At 34.1% G+C, this 16,188-nt stretch overlaps 1 protein-coding gene across 12 annotated transcripts in view; it reads right to left on the reverse strand.

The window, feature by feature from the left end:
• The window catches only part of CCSER2 (coiled-coil serine rich protein 2), a 170,424-nt gene that overhangs the window by 86,126 nt on the left and 68,110 nt on the right, over positions 1 to 16,188 (reverse strand). For all 12 annotated transcript variants that reach the window (XR_003047383.1, XM_006915455.3, XM_025049343.1 and 9 more), the window contains one exon: positions 2,184 to 2,274. Coding sequence is in view for 11 of the 12 variants with exons in the window: in XM_006915455.3 (XP_006915517.1) it covers positions 2,184 to 2,274 (91 nt within the window). In the remaining variant the exon portion in view is untranslated. The remainder of the gene's footprint in view (positions 1 to 2,183; positions 2,275 to 16,188) is intronic.

Genomic DNA, 16,188 nt, shown 5'->3' on the forward strand with positions numbered 1-16,188 from the left:
ATCAAAAACCTCAGTGGGTGGGTATAGTATCACTCAAGACCTCAGAGCTCTAAAAAGACTAAGTTATTCCCTACTTCCCAGCAGTACCAAACCTAAATATTAGTTTATCTTTGGTGCTCTGAAGGTAACATATTTTAGAAGCATGCTCTGCTTTCCTCGGTGTCCATTAGCTCAAAATAGTCAATAGTTGTTTGCCTTCTACAAAAATCTGTAATATATGTGGGATGTACCTCAAGAATTCCCTCAACTTTTCACAAGTCCCCAACCAAGACCTCAAAGACTTTAAATTTCCCTTTGATTCTACTTTTATCTAATATGTGGATAACTTTTTATTATATTCTAAAGATGAAGCAGGCTCTAAGACTGACTCTATTTCTGTACTTCCTATTTTAGCTCAGAAAGGGTATAAGGTTTCCAAAGAGAAGTGGTTTTAAATTTGTCAAAGTAAAATGCATTATTTAGGATGTGATTTATTCCAAGGAGGTAAATCCCTCATTCCTTACTAGCAGCCCTTAAAACTTCACATTAAGATTCCTGGATCATGAAGTCTCATTATTTTTTCTCCTATAATTTTCAATGCTTTATGATTTTCCTTTGTGTTCTACAATATTTTTCTACTTGATCTTCCGGGCCACTAATTCAGATTTCAATACCAACTATGCTTTCTGTCATCTACTGAACTGTTCTGTGGGGAAATCTTTAATAGCTCCAGAAAGCATTGTGCTGCAATTGACTCTCCCTAAGTGTTCTCATTATTATTCCTTGGGTTCCTTGGGCCATTCTAATTCTGGGAGTTCTGTTGTTTTCTCTGTTCTTTCTCAGTGATTTTTCTTTCTCAGTTGACTGGAACTCAACTCTGGTTGCTGGAGTACCCCAAGTGACAGCAGAACTACAAGAAGGTGCAACAGTCTCTCCTCCAGTGGTAAAGCAGATATTGTTCTCAGCTCTTCACTCTCTGCTTCAATAGAATTATATATCCAATGTCCTTTGCTGCTGAGCTTTTCACTGTGAAAAAAGTGTACCTCTCAGTTCTAATTCAGGTGTAGAATTAACAGTGTGCTGGTTCTAAGTGAAGACTTTATGAGATATATGCATATTTCTGCTCACCCTGTTGTCCTTCTGCCATCTGCAATGACAGCAACCTGCTTCAAGTAGTCCTAGTCTCAAAATGAAGAAAAAAGTAGACATGAACTCAATTCTATAGCCTAAGCTGACCTAGCTAATCCACAGATCCATGAATGAGAAAAACAAACCTCTATTTTAAAAGGCACTGAGATTTTGAGATTGTTAGAGCATCCTGGTAGTACGCAAAAAGAAAAGAAAAAGCCTTATAGATACAACAAATGTGAGAAGCAACTGGCACCTAGTACCTCAATGATACATTAAAAACAAACACGAAACCCTCTTTGAAATATTCTTGCATTTTTCTAGCATCATGTGTAAAAAAGACTTCACCACCCTTTTTAGTTCATCCCTGGTCCCTGGGAGGCTGAGAAACCAAACAAACATTGACTAACAGGGAATTCAGAGATCTCTGGAACCATACCTCTTCCTAAGAAGAGCCCTATTTTAACCCTTGTCCCAGGGGCTTTCTTAGGCTGGTCTCTGGTCCTTGACCAGTCCTTAAGATAGAAAATCCTACAAATGCTTTTCAGTGGGGACAAGAGCAACCGGACCTCTCTTGCATAAGGATTATCTAAAGCTCCAGTCCAGCAGTTACTGGGATCTACAGAAGATGACAGACTGAATTTGGGAGTAAAAAGGATAAAATGATTCATTCAGAAGGTCACCATTTTCCCAGAACTTATCTTCTTAAAATATTTATCAACTAAATGAGTTTTACTGGTTTCACAAGTCAAATGATATTTGTTTTTCTACATGTATTTCTTCTTAGAATCAAAATGAGACAAAGGGAGAAAAAATTACATATGCATATAGGAAAAGAGGCCAAATCCTGTCTACCACTTACTTTGTGGCATAGGTATACAATATTTGGATCATACAGAATTATATCTAAGACCTACAAAATCAGGTTTTAGACATTTAAATAAATTTGCAATGAACCTATTTGACATCACTTAAGATAGATTCTCAGTCTGAACAGGCTTCCTCCATCAACACTGGGAAGTCTGTAAATAACAAATATCAAATGTTTCTGGAGGTTCAGTATTGTCCCCACTTACCATTTTCAAGAGGTGCATCCTCAGGCAGATCCACATCAAGCATAAGGTCATCATCCTCAAGGTCACATGATTCAAGATTGTTCAGAATATCCTGTGAATAAAAGCAGTAAAAAATGCTATAACCTAGCTTAAGGATGTATGTAATCATTAATTCCAAAAATATGACTAAATGATAATCTGAATCCACTCAATGTTTGTCTTGTAATAGATTTTAGAAATAAAATTACTTAAATAAAAGATTCAACTGGTTTACCTGATCAAGCTATTTGTAACATCCTTCTCTGTCTTCCATCCCGCCAGATTTTTTTGTTTTGAAAAATGTATACAGTGCTCACTAGCTGCAAGATATTGTTGTAAGCACTTTATAAAATTAAATATTTATTTAACCTTCAATATAACCCTATGGTTTTATGACTAATGCAATTCCCATATTATGTGTGATGAAATTAATGCAGAGAGCCCTAAATACCTGGCAAAAATAGGATATGAACACAAGCAGTCTACCTCCTGAGTCCATGTATTTAACAACTTCCCTGATAACATAACATGAATAATCAAAAATAGTGAAGAATCTCCTAAATCTATGCATGTTTAGTGTGGGAGGTTGTGCTTTACTATCTCTAGGGATTGAACAATTTATGTAAAAATAACCAAAAAAAGCCTTTAACAGTGTGATTATTCTATCCCTTTTTTGTGCCAAACCTACCTACTACTACTACTATCTTCAGCACCACTACCACCTCCTTGGTTTGTTTGCCTTAAATTCATTCTTCTTCTATAACAGGACTGGAGTAGTCAAATTGGTATAAGCAACCCCTCCTGTGTTCTATTTGCAACCTTACTAGCTATCATCTATCCTTAGAAAAGTAAAGTTTTGCTTTCAAAGACTTGTTCTAAAGTCTAACCAAATAAATAAAAACTAAGTTTACGGTAACAAACTCAGTTTGACTTATATAGCCTACTATTGGATCCTTCCGATTCAAGAACTGATTCAATACTACAAGACCTTTCTTTAATATGTATATATAAGAAGGTCACAAATCCAAAAATCTATGATTTAGAGATTATAGCCTTGAAAAATTCTTATAGAAAGGGGAAATATCTACTCTACAACAGATAATATGAATAAAATTAGAATTATTCTTTATGTCGAGTATTCCATCCAAATCTTTTCTTTTTGTGTTGCTAGGCCTTCCTTCCAGGATCCATTGAAAACTAAAAGTAAGTGGAATAATTGTAATTATTTTTTTTAAAAACCTGCATAATTATCTAATCTTGGCACAAGAAAGGTATTACATAACACCTCTTTTGATCATGAAAGATTTGCTATCCTCAATAGTCTTCTTAAAAATTGAGAAAAAAGATGAACATGAAAAAATTTGGCAAAGACCATGACAGTCCACAAAATATAAAATAAATGGTCAATAAATATGATATAGGAAAGAATGCTAACACCAACACTGATTTATCAGTATTCATCTATACTCCAGCTAGGATTAGATTCATACAAACTTTCTGAAGGCCAATTTGTCAAAATTTAGCTAAAACCCTTTTTAAAAAGGCAAATTTTTCCTTTCTAAGAATTTATGACTTAGAACTAAACAAATGCAGAACATGTAATGTATAAGTATGGTTATTGCAGCATTGTTCAGAATGGCAAAAAAGGAGAAACAGCCTAAATGCCCAACAACAGAAAAATGATTAAACAAAAAGTATGATATACTCAACAGAATATCATGTTATTTTAAAAAGATAAAAATATATTTATGGACATGGAAAGATATTAGAGGAAAACAAGACACTGGGTTGTTTCTAATCTTTTGCTCTTAAAAATAGTATTTCAATAAATATTTATTTCAAAAGTAAATTGAAATAAATGAATCTGACTGCGTATCAAGTTGATAGGATAACACTCAGAGAAAAACTATTTCAAGTGGGGGAAAAAATCTTCAGTATGTTTTCAGTAACTACAAATATGGATGGTAATACGGTTATTATTCTGAGATGGTTGTGTATACATGGGTATAAATGAAAGAAGTTGTATTGGTGTGTGTGGATTCTCACCTTAGGAAAAAATAAATTAAAATGTAAAAAATAATAAAATTAAATAAAAACTATGTTTTTTAACATAAGTAGAAGTATCAGTATGACAAGACGTTTTACTTCTTAAAAGAAAAAATAAATTTCTTCTGCTGAAAAAGCCTAGATGTCAATTGAAAAAAAAAATTAGTTTTCTATTACTACATATACAGAATTATCCATTTTACTAAAAAAAACATTTTATAATATGCATAGAAAAAAGCTGGAAGGAAATCAAACACTGGTTAACTCTCTATTTTAGGATTATGGGTATTTTCTTCTTATTTTGTTTAGAGTACCTGTATTTTCTCATTTTCTACAATAAGCATTATGATTTATGTAATTTTACCTCTCAAAATCATATCCTTTATAAAAACATTTGACTGTGTATGTGTGAGTATATATGAAACAAAATGATGCTGGGTGTCCCAGGCCAGATCTGACAACTAAGAACACAACGAAGAATCGAAGATACTAGAACCTCATTTTCTAAGTTCTGATCAGGGTTTATTGAGACTCACCAATCAGCAAAAGGAGCACTGCTACCACTGTCCAAAAGGTGTTCAGCTTCTAATAACTAACTCTTCGTGCATTTTTCTGTAGATTTCATTTATAATAAAAGTTTTAAAGAGCAGTCTTAAGGAATGGAAATGAGCCTGTTCTAATGAATGTAAAAGTGAGGGAATAATATCATTTTGAAAAGTTACTAAAAAAACCCCAATGGAAAAGGAAGGGGAATGCAGTTAGCAATAGTTACAGAGAAGGAGGGAAAACAATCCATATTTATGCCTCAAGTAAACGCTCATCAAAAAATCATTACATATGATGTTTCAGAAATTTATTCAGTAACATGGAAAGAAGCTCTATAAAATGAAGGTGGAGGGAGACGGACTACATATGTATGACTCCATCTCTAATGCTGAAAATACATTTAAATATTTGGATGACTGTAAACCAAAGAATTGTTATAATTTCCCATTATGTGAGATAATATGTGCTTATGCTCTTCATATCTATTTTTTCTGTAATAAGGACATAGTACTTTTATAATAAGCAAAACGTCATGTTGGAAAAAGTCTACCTCCCTTGGCATCAACAGAGAAGTTCAAACCACACAAATCTAGCCTGTTTATAAGAACCCTCAACCCAGCCTATCCCCTAACCACAATAAAAACCAGAGCTACCTGTCCCTTCCACCTTCTGTACTGGTTTGGGTACCTGCCTTGCTCTCCTAGAAAATCTCATTATATGAGTAATAAATCTTTTCACACCCTCTTGTAACATGTGCAGCACCACTGGTCCTGACATCTGAACAAATGTGGCGGGAACAAATGTGCCTCTTCATGTGGTAACCATGAGACACATTTTCAATAATTCAATAGAGATAAAAATCAATATATGCAAGGCACAATTCTGGGCACAGGCTATACTCAAGTAAAAAGACAATCCCTAACTTTTTTGAGAGTTTAACTAAACTACTCCAAGATACTGCTGCATCAGCATCCATTTTGTGCGGCCAAGCAGCCTGCAAGGACCTTAAACTCAAACTAGCCCGTCCTATGAGTGCATGCCTAGATAACAGCCCTGGAGTCACAAGCAAATGGAAGTTCCTATTATGACTTCCCCAGCAGCTCTTGCAAGCAACAGTCTCCCCCACCTCCCAGAGCCTTCCCCTGTGCTGCCCTTGGATGAGACCCCCTAGTGGAGCTGACCAAAATCCTGCTCTTTTTGTTTGGAATTTACCCACTCAGCCTTAGCCCAGGAACCCCAAACACTCCAGCCACAAACCCTAATAAAGGCACATGCCCCAGTCCTGCCAATCCCTCTGTCTGCACCTGTATTGCCCTTTCAGATATGTTATGTACTTCTCTATGTAGCCCCTCAAGGTATGCCATGTACTTCCTCTAAGACCTGTAATAAACTTCACCATTTCAATTTCCCTTGTGGTCTATTGTTAAACTGGAGTTTACCAACCAACACCCCTGAGCTCTATTTAACAAATGCTAATTTAAGAAAGTCACAACAACCCTCCCAGGCTATCTGTCTCCCACACACAGTTCCTTTACAGTAAAGTAATTGCTCAAATACCATGAGAGCGCATACATGGACATCTAAGTTTGGCAAGTCAGAGACAACCTAAAAAAAAGCCAAGTCGGAGACAATGGAAAGAAAAAGTAAATGTGGCCTCCAGAACATGAAGAGAATACCTTTTGCATAAAGTACAAAGCATAACCTATTCCAGGTGTTGGCAAAACTTTTTAAAGGATGGGAAGTAAGTACTTTAGACTTTGCAGGCCTACAGACAAAATCAAGTATATGATGTAGGTACTAATCTAACCATTTAAAGAGTAACCACTTGGAATGTAGAAAACATACTTAGTTTGCAAGCTGTGAAAAAAACAGGTGGTTGGTCAGATTTGGCTTATAGGACATAGTTTGCTGACCTCCTCTATTCAAATAACTGCAAGCAGCTTGTTAACACTGAATGTGTTCCCCTCCCCCACCAAGTTCATATACTGAAGCCCTAACCCCCAATATAAAAATATCAGGGGGCAGGGCCTTTAGGAGGTAATTAGGTTTAAACAAGGTCATGACAGTAAGGACCCCATGATGAGATTATGTCTTTATAAGAAGAGAAAGAGATCAGAGCACACTTTCTCTCAGGCCACCTGAGGATACAGTGATAAGACAGCTGTCTGCAAGACAGAAAGAGGGCCTTACCAGGAAATGAATCTGCCAACACCTTGTTCTTAGACTTCCAGCCTCCAGAACTGTGAGAAATAAATGTCTATTGTTTAAGCCACTCAGTTTATGTATTTTGTTACAGTAGCCCAAGCTAAGACAATACTCAAACAGTGTATAAGGGGAAAGTAGATCTATATCATGAACAACTATTTGGCCATATTAGAGTTTGGACTTTATTTCAATGACAAGGGGTATGACTGAGGAGTTTCAAGAAGTGACAAATTCAGATTTGCATTAAGGAAATCGTACTCTGACTGCAGTGTAGAGAATAAACTTAAGTGGGAAACAAAAACCAGTTTTGTGGCTGTTGCAGAAATCATATGACATGTGATGGTGGCCTGATATCAATCAATGTCAGTGAGAATGAAGACTAAGCAGTCATAAGACATAATGAGAAGTTAGGCTCTATAGAATCAAAGTTAACTGAGAAATAAGAAGGGAGCCATGAATGACTCCTTGATTCCTGCCTTGAGAAACAGATGGATGATTCCTACCCACCAAAATAAAGTATAAAAAAGGAAGACCAGATCTGGTAGGAGATGAAAGAATTAATACCTACTTTTAAAACCTGATAATTTTGACATGCTTACTGCATCTTCAGGAAGACATGTCCAGCAGATAACTGAATATAGAGGGGTGTGGAGGTTGGCAAAGAGATTTGTGGTGTGAGGAGTCACCACCATAGAGAAGATAACTGAAAGATATTCAATAGTGAGTTTGACAAGAGAAACAGTGCAGAGTCAGAAGACTGAACTCTATTTTATGCCTTAGACAATCTTTCTCCTATTCATATTTACAGGTCTATGTTTCTCTAATACCAGATTTTGAGAATTATACCAGAGATATGATAAGACCTTTCAGTAAGTGTCCAGAAAAAGAGAGAAGGAAAACAATCTAATACAGTTTTTTCTTCACTAGTCATCTGCACAGTCTAAGAACTGGATTATTATATATAAAAAAAAAAGGAAGCCATGCAGCATGGGAATTGGTTAACATGGGAAAGACTTTCTGTTCCATGTTTGTTGTGGCAGGCTTTCTAACTGGCAAGCCTATACTTGTTGGGAGCCAATATCCACATTCACCTGTTTTAACTGGGAGATCATCTAGCACAACCATTATATGGGCGTATGATAATGTAAACTTAAATCTCACTGGCTTCCAGAGTCTTCCACAAGCCTCACTGGAATTAAAACTCTGCAGACACATTAGTAGAATTGCCACAGAGCTCCCTTGGCCACTGAGAATGTTTTCTATTTAAATAGAGTGAACTACAGGATGTTGGGCCAGTGTTTCCTTCAACAACTTTCTTTCACTAATAAACTGGAGAAAGCCTAAATGTTTTTGACTAATGAATGGCACAATCACTAGTTTTAATTATCATGTAGCAAAATTCATTTTTTTCTTTTCATATAGTTTATGAATTTTAAAACACACATTAAGTTGTGTAAACAACAACACAATCAGGACACAGAAGTTTCTTCACTCAAAAACACTCCATTGTACTATCCAGTTATAGTCACACCCTCCACCCACCCACAACCCCTGACAAACAATGTTCTGTTGTCCATCGCCATCGCTTTACCTTTAAGAATGTCATATAAATGGAATCATATAGTATGTCACCCATTGCATGGATATATTACAGTTTATGTACACATTTACTCACTGACAGACATTTTGGTTTTTCCAGTTTTTAGCTACTTTAAATAAAGCTACTATGAGCATTCATGTACAGGTTTTTGTGTGAATATAACCTTTCATTTCTCTAGGACAAATACCTAGGAGTGAGATTGCTAGGTGATGTAGTGAGTACATGTTTAATTTTATAAGAAACTGCTAAACCATTTCCTGGAGTTGCTTTACAGTTTGCATTCCAATCATCAATGAAACTGGGTTTTCTATGTCCCTCCCCAGCTTGACTGTAGACTTGAAGATAGCAGACCTTAATCCCAATTTGGGACCCTGGTCTCTGGTTCCAAAGAGTGCAGTGGAGACCTTATTCACAAACTGTGTTTGTCTGCCCTAATCTGTCTGGGTTACTTGAATGACTGATACAAAGATCTTGTCTTTGTTTTGCCTAACTTGGAATCCATCAGGCCAGAAAAGCATCAGGCATTGCTCAAATATACTTTAAAGCAAACAAATAATCCACAATCACCGTGGACCAAAATATGACAGCTGAGACATATGCTGAGAAATTGAGAGAAAAGGCTGAGAGAGAGCTTTTAGGAAAATTAAGTAATTCGAAAGTGCCATGTATACTGAGGAATTCAGAAAGCCACAAAAATGACTGGGGCAGACTGCATTCTGAGTAAAGACCTTAATTCAACTCTGGCTGATTTCTAGGCTCAGAAGACAGCAAGTGAAGGCTAAGGTAGAGTGTAAATGGTAAGGCTAAGCATTGAAGGAGAACCCCAACACAGCAAATATGCAAAGACAATGAGAGGTTTTCTTTAAATTTTGACTTTGAGATTTTTATAATTCTCCTTTTTATTTCTTTGTTCTTTCTCAGCCTGCCTCTCTCCTTCTTTCTCTCCCCTTCCTCCCTCTTTCTCTCACTCTCCTCTCTCTTTTTTTTCTTTTTCTTTCTTTTTTTTGGCTTCTGGCATTCAAGGAAATCTCTGCATAAAATACTACATACACACATAAAGTAACTCTGCCTTCATAAACCACACACGATAAGAAGACTTACAAAAGTATTTTAGAAAGGTCACTAAAAAGCAAACAGCTGTAGCATATAGCAAGTAACAAAAACAAACCCTAAGGACAGTGAACATGATTTCCAGTGTTGCCACATTAAAATATTCAAAACGTCCAGTTTTCAACAAAAACTTAGGAGCATGCAAAGACAATATCACCCATTCACAGAAAAAAAATATTAACAGAAATGAACCCTGAGGAAGCCCAAGCATTGAACTTAATAGACAAAGACTTTAAATCAACTGTGTTAAATGTGCTCAAAGAGCAAAAGAAAACCACAGGCAAAGGATATCTAACAACGTACAGAATATCAGTGAAGAGTAGAACATAAAGGGGAAGGAAAAAAAGAAATTCTGGAGGTGAAAGTGTAACAACTTAAATGAAACTCACTAAACCTCTGGATATATATCCAAAATAATTGAAAGCACGATCTCAAAGAAATATTTACACATGCATATTCACTGCAGTATTATTCACAAGTCATGAGGTAAAAACAATCTAAATGTCCATCAACAGATGAATAAATAAATAAAATGTGGTATATCCATATAATGGAATATCACTCAGCCTTAAAGAAGAAAAGCCTGTCACAGTCAACAAAATGGATGAACCTTGAGGACATTATGCTAAATGAAAAAGGACAGTCAAATACCGTATGAGTGAACTTAAATAAAGTACCTAGAGTAATGAAACTCAAAGTACAATAGTGGCGGCTGGGGATAGAGGGAAAACTATATTTTTGAATATAGTTTCGGGTATGCATGATAAAAAAAAAGTAGTAGAGATCTGTTATACAAAGTATGGACATAATGCTACTAAACTGTATACTTTAAAATGGCTAAAATGGTAAATTTTATGTAATTTTTTTACCACAATTTAAAATTCAGAAAGAACAATTAACTGAAAATTCTTAAGAAATGAGGGATTATACAGTTCTAACTTACATTTATTTCATACCTACTTGATTCTAGGTACTATAGTAAGCACGCCTATTACTTCATTTGGTTTTCATGGGAAAAACAATCACTAGAGAATTTCAATAGCAGATTTCAGCATGGAGAAGAAAGAATCAGCAAAGCTGGAGATTGGTCAGTTTTAATTATTCAGGCTGATAAAAAAAATGAAGAAAAATAAAAAGCTCAAGAAACTTCTAGGATACAGTAACACATTCCAACATATGTATGATGAGAACTTCAAGAGGAAGAGAGAATGAAAATCAAGAAGAATATATGAAAAAATGATGGCTAAGAACTTCTAAAATTTAAAAAAAACATGAATTGACACACTGAAGTGGCAAAATGAATTACAAAAAGGATAAATGCAGATAGCCACACCAAGACACATTATTTTCAAATTGTCAGAAGCCAAATCAAAGTGAAAATACTTTAAGCAGCAAGAGAGAAGCAAGGTATTATTACGTGCAAAAGATCCGCGGTAAGATTCATAGCCAATTTCTCATCACAAAGCATGAGGCCAGAGGCTGTGGGATGGCATAAAGTGCTGAAAGAAAAAATTCAACGAAGAATTCAATGTCTAGCAGAACTATCCTTCAAAAATAAAGGAGAAATTTAAAAATAACAAGATTAAAAACAAACAAAAAAACAAAGCATTTGTAACTAGTAAGTCTGCCTTATTAAAAAATGCTAAGGGGAATCCTTCAGGCAGAAATAAATGAACAACAGAAAAAAACTTTAAACCACCCCCACCAAAAAAAAAAAAAAACCCTCCAGAGCTACTTGATAATAATAAAACCTAGTATAATTGTACTTTTGGTTTATAACTGCTTTTTTATTCCTACATGATTTAAAAGACAAATACATAATATAAAAAAGTATAAATCCATGCTAATGAGCATATAAGGTATTAAGATATAATTTGTATGACAATAACATAAAGGGAACACAATTGCATAGAAGCAGAGTTTTTGTATCCTATTGAAGCTAAGCTGGTATTAATTCAAACCAGGCTGATATAAATTTAGGATTTTCAGTGTAATTCCCAGATAACCAAAAATAAAATATTTTAGATATACATAAAAAGGAGATTAGAAGAGAATCAAAATGGTACACTACAAATAAAATGGATTAAACACAAAAGAGCAATTATTGAGAAAATGAGAAATAAGAAAAGTATGAAACATACAGAAAACAAACAGTAAAATGACATAACTAAGTCGTTCCTTATCACTGTAAACATAAATGGATAGTAACGAAAAGACAGAGTGGCTACTCTAGTATTAAACAAAATACTTTAGTCAAAAACTATTACAAGAGACAAAGAATATTATGTACTGATAAGAAGTGAATTAGGAAGATATAACAATTATAGATACATATGCACCAATTAACAGAGCAAGATACACAAAGCAAACACTGGCAAATTTGAAGGGAGAAATAGAATTCTGTGACAACATATAAAAAGTCAATACCACATTTTCAATAATAGATAGAACACTGGACAGATCATTATGAAAATAGAGAACTTGAACAATACTATAAATCAACTTGACCTGAAAGATATATAGATATATAATGAAAATTCATTAAGCAAAAGCAGAATACACATTTTTCTTATGTGCACATGGAATATTATTCAAGCTATACTATATGTTATTCACAGAAAGATTCTCAATAATTTTAAAAAGACAAAAATCATAGGAAGAACCTTCTTGGTCTAAACATAATGAAATTATAAATCATAACAGAAAGAAATCTGGAAAATTCACATATGTGGAAATTGAACAACATATTCTTAAACAACCAATAAATCAAAGGAACAAATCACAAGAGAAATTAGAAAACTTAAAAAAAAAAAAAACACACAACATACCAAAACTTATACAATGTAGCAAAAGCAGTGCTCAGGTAAAATTTGTAACAGCATATGCCTATGTTAAAAGAGAAGAAAAGAAAAATCTAAAAATCAATAACCTAATTTTACAGCTTATGTATCTAGACCAATAACAGCTTCTCCAAAGCTAGAAGAAAAGAAATAATAAAGATTTGTGCAGAAAAAAATAGAATATAGAAAAAGAGAGTAAAGCAATTTGGTTTTTCAAAAAGCCAAAAGTTGGTTATTTAAAAGAATAAAACTGACAAACCTTTAGCTATACTGACAAAGAAACACACACATACACACAAACACACAAGTAACTAAAATCATAGGGGAAACAGGGGACATTACTACCAACCTTACTGAGAAAAAAGATTTTAAGAGAATACTATGAACAACAGTACACAAATTAATTAAGATAAATGGACAAATTTCTAGAAGCATAAAAATAACCAAAATAACAAAAAAAAGTACAGAAAATCTTAACCAATAACAAGAGCCACAATCAATCAGTAATCAAGTATCTCTCAATAAAAACTACTAAATCAGATGATTTACCTGGTGAGTTCTATCAAACATTTATGAAAGAATTTAACACCAGTTTTTTACAAACTCATCAAAAAAAGAAGAAAGATGAAGAAGGAAGCAGGAAGCAGGAGGGAAGGAGGGAAGGAGGGAAGGAAGGAGGGAAAGAAGGAGGGAAGGAAGGAAGGAAGGAAGGAAGGAAGGAAGGAAGGAAGGAAGGAAGGAAGGAAGGAAGGAAGGAGAAAAAGAACACTTCCTAACTTATTCTGTAAGCCCAGAATTACCCTGATAAGAAAGCCAGACAAAAACCTACAAAACTAAGACCAATATCCTTATGAACACAAATGTAAAAACACCAATAAATACAAGTAAACTCAATCAATCAGCATATCAAAAGAATTACATACCAAAAAAAAAGTGGGACTTATCCCAAGAATGCAAGAGTAGTTCAACATATGAAAATCAATCAATGGAATACACCACTTTAAGAAAAAAAAAAAAAAACACATCATGTCGACTGATACAGAAAAAGCATGAGATAAAACCGAACAACCTTTCACAATAAAAATACTGAGAAAACTAGGAATAGAATGGAACTTTCTAAACATGATAAAGGGCATTTATGAAAAACCCACACCTAACATATTCAATAATGAAGGAAGTTTTTCCCTAAACCAGGAACAAAACAAATATGTATTCTTTCATCATTGCTATTCAAAAAAGTACTAAAAGTTCTAGCAGAATAATTGCACAAGAAATTGAAATAAAAGGCAACTGAATAGGAAAGTAAAACTCTATCTTTTCACAGATGACATGATCCTAGAGAGAGAAAAAATCCTGAGGAATCCACAAAAGAACTACTAGGGCTAATAATAAATTCAGCAGAGTTGAAGGGTAAAATACCAACACACAAAAATCAGCTGGTTTTTGTTCTATATGCCAAAGAAACAATCCAAAAAGAAAAAGAAGAAAACTATTCTATTTACAATAGCATTCAAAAGAATAAAATACAGATGACCCTTGAACAACACGGGCTTAAACTGTGTGAGTCCACCTATACGTGGGTTTTAAAAATCTGTAAGTGGACCCACACAGTTCATATCCATGTTGTTCATGAGTCAACTGTAATTTTGATCTGCAGTTAGGAATCTGTATATGCAGAGGGCTGACTTAATTTTTACATGGATTTTGGACTGTGAGGGTGGTTGACACCCTTAACCCCCATGTTGTTCAAGGGTCAACTGTACCTAGAATAAATTTAACCAAGGAGGTAAAAGAATTATATGCTGAAAACTACAAAACATTGCTGAAACTAAAGAAGACCTAACTAAATAAAAATACATTTTGTGTTTGTGGATTGGAAGAATTAATAATATTAAGATGACTACTATCCAAAATGGTCTATATTTTCAATGCAATCTTTTTCAAAATTTGAATGGCCTTCGTTGCAGAAACCAAAAAGTTGATCCTAAAATTCTCATAGAAGGGTAAGGGGCTCCAAATATCAAAAACGGTTTTGAAAAAGAACAAGAAATTTGGAAGAACTCACACTTCTTGATTTTAAAACTTACCCTTGCAGTCAAGTATTCAAAACCACAGATTACTAAACTAATTAAAATAATGTGCTACTGGCAAAAGGACAGATACACCAATCAATAAATCACAATTGAGAGAACAGAAATAAATGTATACATCTATGGCTAACTGATTTTTTTTTCCAAGGATGCCAATATTCATTCAATAAGAAAAGAATCGTCTCTTCAAGCACTGAGAGGTGGATATCCACATGCAAAAGAATGAAGTTGGACCCTTACTTCACACTATATACAAAAACGTGACCTAAACATGAGAACTAAAACCATAAAACTTTTATAAGATAACATAGGGGTAAATCTTTGTGACTGGATTTGGTAATGAAAGAAAATAAATTTCTTTCATTACCAAATCAATGAAAGAAAATAAATCAGACATCAAAATTAAAAACTTCATATCAAAGGATATTATCAATAAAGTGAAAGGACAACCACAGAATGGGAGAAAATATTTGCAATTCATATATATCTGATAAGAGTCTATTATCCAGAATATATAAAATCATAAACTACCAATAAAAAAATGTGCAAAGGACTTGAATAGACATTTCTCTGAAAAAGATATACAAATAATCAACAAGGATATGAAAAGATGCTCAACATTATTGTTTATCTGGGAAATGTAAATCAGAACTACAATAAAATAGCACTTAGCATCCAGTAGAATGGCTATTAAAAAAAAAAAACCATAAACCAGAAAACCACAAATGTTGTCAACGATGTAAAGAAACTAGAAGCCTTATATGTTGCTGGTGAGAATATAAAATGATTCAGCTGCTATGGAAAACAGTTTGGTGGTTCCTCCAAAAGTTAAACACAGAATTACCACCTAACTCAGCAATTTCACTCCAAGGTATATCCTCCTCAAAAGTTTAAATCAGGTACACAAATAAATGCATAAACACGCGTGTTCATAGCAGCACTATCCACAATAGCCAAAAGGAAGACAATGGATGAATGGAATGTATATTGATAAAATATCGTTCAGTTTTAAACAGGAAAGAACTACCAAATACATAATACAATATGGATAAACCTCAAAATCATTATAAGTAAAAGAAGCCAGACACAAAGATCACATATCTGTAAGATTTCATTCATATGAACTATCCAAAATAGGTAAATCCATACAAAAATCAAATTGGTGGTTTCCAGAAGCTGGAGAAGGGTGGAAGGGGAGTAACTACTTAATAGGTATGAGATTTACTTTGGGGTGATGAAAATGTTTTGCATCTAGGCAGAGGTAGTGTTGTACAATATTGCAAATGTACTTAATGCCACTGAAATGTTAACTTTAAAATGGTTAATTTTATGTTATATGAATTTCACCCTCTCCTCGAAAGAGAGCTTTTGAAAAAAATTGCTCAAATATCTTAGAAAATTACTTGCACATTTAACCTTTGATCCACTAACACAATTCTATGTATCCATCCCCCAAATACAAAAAGACAAGAATATTTACCAATGAATTATTTATAATAGCAAAAGCATAATGAATATGCTTAGACACTGAGGGAGGTAAATATATATAT

Source organism: Pteropus alecto, unplaced genomic scaffold, assembly GCF_000325575.1.
Source record: "Pteropus alecto unplaced genomic scaffold, ASM32557v1 scaffold155, whole genome shotgun sequence".
NCBI lineage: Eukaryota > Metazoa > Chordata > Mammalia > Chiroptera > Pteropodidae > Pteropus > Pteropus alecto.